This window comes from Halyomorpha halys, unplaced genomic scaffold (assembly GCF_000696795.3).
Source record: "Halyomorpha halys isolate HHAL.00 unplaced genomic scaffold, Hhal_1.1 Scaffold505.1, whole genome shotgun sequence".
Taxonomy (NCBI): domain Eukaryota; kingdom Metazoa; phylum Arthropoda; class Insecta; order Hemiptera; family Pentatomidae; genus Halyomorpha; species Halyomorpha halys.
In genome coordinates this window covers 764,773-769,305 of record NW_027114634.1, presented here as the reverse complement: position 1 = coordinate 769,305, position 4,533 = coordinate 764,773, and the positions used below count along the sequence as shown (strand labels likewise).

The window sequence follows — 4,533 nt, the reverse complement described above, 5'->3', positions numbered from 1 at the left end:
ATTTTATTTTAATGGAAATAGTTTTTCTTTATTAGTTTTGTTTTTAATGTTATTATATTGTATAGTATTAGTTTACGAGGATTGTTCGTAAGCTGGTGGGGGGAGGGGGAATTACTGTCTGAGTGAGCTGTTATTTCGATATCAGCTGATATAGGGGATCAGCTGATCGAATGTGTGTAAAGAGATGTACCGAACCCAATAAAGCCCAAGTTTCAGCAGTCCAAGCGTGTCAGGTCTTATTCCTTTTTTTTTAAATTTTTCTTTCGCCGATATTTAAGTTATATGAATAGAGTATTTACAAAACTGGAAGAAAAGAAAAAAAAACATTTCTTAGAATAAATATTCTCAAAAACACAAAAGAAAGAGTATAAAGTCTTTGGGTTCGAACTCGGGACCTGCTGGAAACTGTACTGTTGGTACACAGAGCCTTGGCCATGAAATAGTTCGATAACATAAGACCCCTTGAAGGGAATTACCGGCAAACTGAGTCAGCTGTTCCAAACAATCACCAATTTATAACTTAAGGTGGATCCACATGTTGGCCACTCGCCATGGCTCGGAGGCTCGTACAAATGCTCGGCGAGCCAAGTGCGGACCATCCACATGTCAGTGTTATTCAGAGAGGCAAACATGGAGGACGTTGAAGTGTTTTCAGTCATTGCACTTGGATTGTATTATTTTTATTACAAAAAAAGATAATGAAAGGAAATTAAATATAAATAAATAAGATTAAATATAAAACTTATTATAAAAAAGTACCAACAAACACCTTTAACCTCCTAACAGCTCTCAGTTGCAACTAGACAAAGAACAATGGTGTAGATGCTACACGAGCGCTCTCACGAACCCCTTTGATCTGTGTCCAAAAACCGACTCTCGACGGCTCGGCAACGAGCCTAGGCCAACCAAGCCGAGCCACCTATCCACATGCACGCGTATGTCTGAGTTCGCCATGGCTCGGCCAACATGTAGAGGCCCCTTAATAATTGTTAACAAATTGACTCTCACCTCACTTTCCGTGAACGTAAAAATGTTCTCCTGTTTATAAACTCACTGTTTACAAAGTTTAAGAGTTGATTTCGAAAAAGGGAATAAAGGCTGCGGGATGCGAGCACTGAATTGCACTTGTGGCCATGTCACCTGGGACTCTAGTCTCTAGACTCTAGTCTAATCCTAATACAGTAAAGTCCGTATGGTTTTACTATCATTCCGACTGACCGAGTAAAGGTTCTTCAAAGGGAGATAGAGAACGGAATTTGAGAAAATTGATATGGAACCAGGGATGTTGCGATACAACTAAAGTATCGATACTCCTATAACGACCATGCTACTATCTGTTTATTACCGCTTAAGCTGTCGATTACCGTTTCCTACAGATGCAACGTTGTCTACCTTCCACAACAAGAACTACTTCAGTCACAAGCAAAAATCATTTATTGAAATGCATATTTCTTATAAATATTTTGATTGTACAAATTAATAACCATGTTACATGTTGTAATATTCTTAAAAATATTATTTGAATTAATAAAGATTACAATTGAATCTTCTAACCCACTACAAGCGAACGTCTTACACGTAAAATCTCCCGATAGTGTTTAATAGCCCAGAGTGTTGACTATGCTAACATTAGAATACCTAGGTGCGAATTTCGGACATCAGAAAATTCTCCTCCTAAGGAGGCAGTGAACAATAATACTCATAAGGGATCAATGTGGTGTGCAAATTAAGGATACGTATTTTTATCTTTTATTTTACTATACCTTACTCTGTCTTTCCTGAGCCTTGCATCCTCTCGTTAGGACCTATGAAGCCCTGGACGTGAAGAAAACGTTAGCTCTTAATTAATATTTTCTATTTAAATTATTTTGAACGCACTTTGACCATATTTCTTTTATTAAAATTACTTTTGTTTGGGTCCAAAATTTAATTTGTTATAGCGGTGGGAAATAGCTTAGCTGCCAACCGTAGATGGGAATGCTTAATATTTCCGAAAGCTTAAGAACGGGACAGAATCGCGGTAATTTAACCGCTATGAATTTAGAAAAACAGTTATTTATACAGCATTTATCATTAACTGAGTTATTAAAACAAGCGAACAACGAAGAGATGTTCGCAGTTATGTTCTCAACTCTATAAATCCATTGGCTGTCATGATAGAAGCAAGTACGGAAAGCCTGGTAAAACAGATTTTAAAAAAAAAGAATGATTAAAAGCTTAATGTATGAACTTTTAATCCATAAATATTTGCACTTTCTTACTATGAGACTCAATAAATTTATTTTATAATCTGAACGATTGTGAGAAAATAATCCAATGATAAGAAATAGGTTTAATTAAATTTTTTCTTGCAAAAAAAAATTGAAAACGTTCTCAAAAGTTGAAGCCTTAGACCTTGACTGTCAACTTATTTCGATCTATCTGCCAAATTCGCAAGATGATCAATTTTTATGAGGTAAAAGTGATATGAATCATTGTTTTTTTTATATGAACTTGCTATCGCTGAGATTCATTAGTCATGCAAACTTGTTTTTGACCTCGTTGTTACAGGGAATATTAACCTGTTTCCTCCCCTATTCAATGTTTAATTGTATACTGACTTACGTTTGCTTGTAATTATCTTACAATGGCAACTAATACTTTGAGTGCAGCATTTAGAAAAATTGACGTTGATCAATATAATGAAGATAACTATAGAGAAGATGAAGTAGCTGATTCACAATCACCACCTGCAGCTCCAGATGAGAATGAAATTACACAGCTATTGAATCAGTAAGATAATTTTCTTTGGTGAATGTATTCTTATTTATTTTTTGCAAGGCTATTTGTTTAATATGCCAATTTTATTATAAGATGGACTATGTCCTATCAATGTCTTGTTCACTTATCTGTAGTATGGCATGATTCATGTTAAGGGTTAATTTTTAGTGTTCTCGAAAAATCTTGGATTTGTAGGATACCATAAAGTCTGTAGTTTGAAATTTATAGAAAACGAAATTTTCTAAACAATTGTTAGTGTTTTAATGCTTTAGGCGGGCATAAAATATCTGATATGTATCTAAATTACTGAGGATTAGTTATTACTGTTTTCCTAAAAGTCAATAAATTAAATAAAAAGTTTATGACTTCATTTTTAACAAAGTAGGATAATCAATGTCATAAATAAGTTCTTTAGGAACAAAATTAAATAAAAGTTTATTACTTACTTTTTAAGAAATTAGCATAATCAAAAGTAAGTTGTTTATGACCCAAAATGTATATATCCAGTGTAATTTTGACAATTAAAATAGGCTAGGATTGCTCAATGGTTAAAATTTAATGAGATAAACAATATTTTATTTTTGTGATTTATTTATTCAAGTGATATTAGCTTAAAATATTATTTTGGTTAGACCTGACAGAATCCCCTTAACTATGTCTCGGTTAATTAACAATGTTTAACTTAGGTCTCTTTTGCTTTTTCTGACACGTTTAGGATACATTATTTTGGCCATTATTCCTTAGAAAATTATTATTTTATATATAACTAAAAGGTTACTGACAACTTAGTATTATTTTATTAGGAATATATTTTCTGATTTAGAGATTTTTTTTATGTTTCTAAGAATAAATAGCCTAGGTTTATTCAATGGTCACAATTCTATATGTTAAATAATATTTAATTTTTAAAAATTAATTAATACCTTATTATTTACTAATTTTTTTTTGGTTTATTTTAGAGGGAACTCCTTAGAAGCGCTTAAAGTTGTGCTTAAAAATGCTCCATTAACATCCAGAAATCCACAAGTAAAAGTAAGATACATCTTTATATTAATAAGCTTTAAAATATATTAATAAATTATGTATGTTTTTATGTTATACATTTATATATATATTACAAGAGATCATATATCACCTGGTTAATACTCTTAAGTTTCTCCAGAGTGTCAAATAGTGATTTCAAAAAATATCATTATCTCTAGTTTCTTATTATTTTAAACTGTAAAACTCTTTTTTATGAAACTTTGGGTACATGTAGCAATAGGTTGAGGGGGATAAGGAGCGCATAAATACTTACTATTAAAACAGAGCTAACATGTTTTTCTTCCATTTCATCATAATAATTTATCTAAATCAGAACCGGTCTTAAATGGCAACAAATTTTTTATTCTTGTTTTTGGCGAATTAAACATTTTTTTTTATATAGGAAGATGGTCAGGGTTGCGGTCACAAGTGAAACAAAAATAGTTTACAACTATTTTATTTTCCAACGTTTCGCCCCACTTTGCAGGGCTTCATCAAGGCTAAAAAGATACAAAATGAAACTATGTTAAGATAAAATGATAGAAATAAAAATAAAAAGATACAATGAAAAGAATAAAAAAACAAGTAACAAAGACAAGAGTAAAAGTTTCATATAAAAATACGTAAAATATAAAGCTAAAAAAAAACAGGAGATGTATATAAAACAAAAACAATACGGGGAAAAAAAAAAAAGAAATATACGTATTTTACTATTTTTATTTTTATTATTGTACTTTACTACTATTATAT

At 31.5% G+C, this 4,533-nt stretch overlaps 1 protein-coding gene across 1 annotated transcript in view; it reads left to right on the top strand.

Annotated features, from left to right (window-relative positions):
* The first annotated feature begins 2,519 nt into the window (after positions 1–2,519).
* Positions 2,520–4,533, top strand: part of Arpc5 (Actin-related protein 2/3 complex, subunit 5) — a 3,615-nt gene continuing 1,601 nt past the window's right edge. The window contains exons 1-2 of the mRNA XM_067051809.1: positions 2,520–2,772; positions 3,720–3,792. Coding sequence (XP_066907910.1) covers positions 2,627–2,772; positions 3,720–3,792 — 219 coding nt within the window. The 5' untranslated portion in view covers positions 2,520–2,626. The remainder of the gene's footprint in view (positions 2,773–3,719; positions 3,793–4,533) is intronic.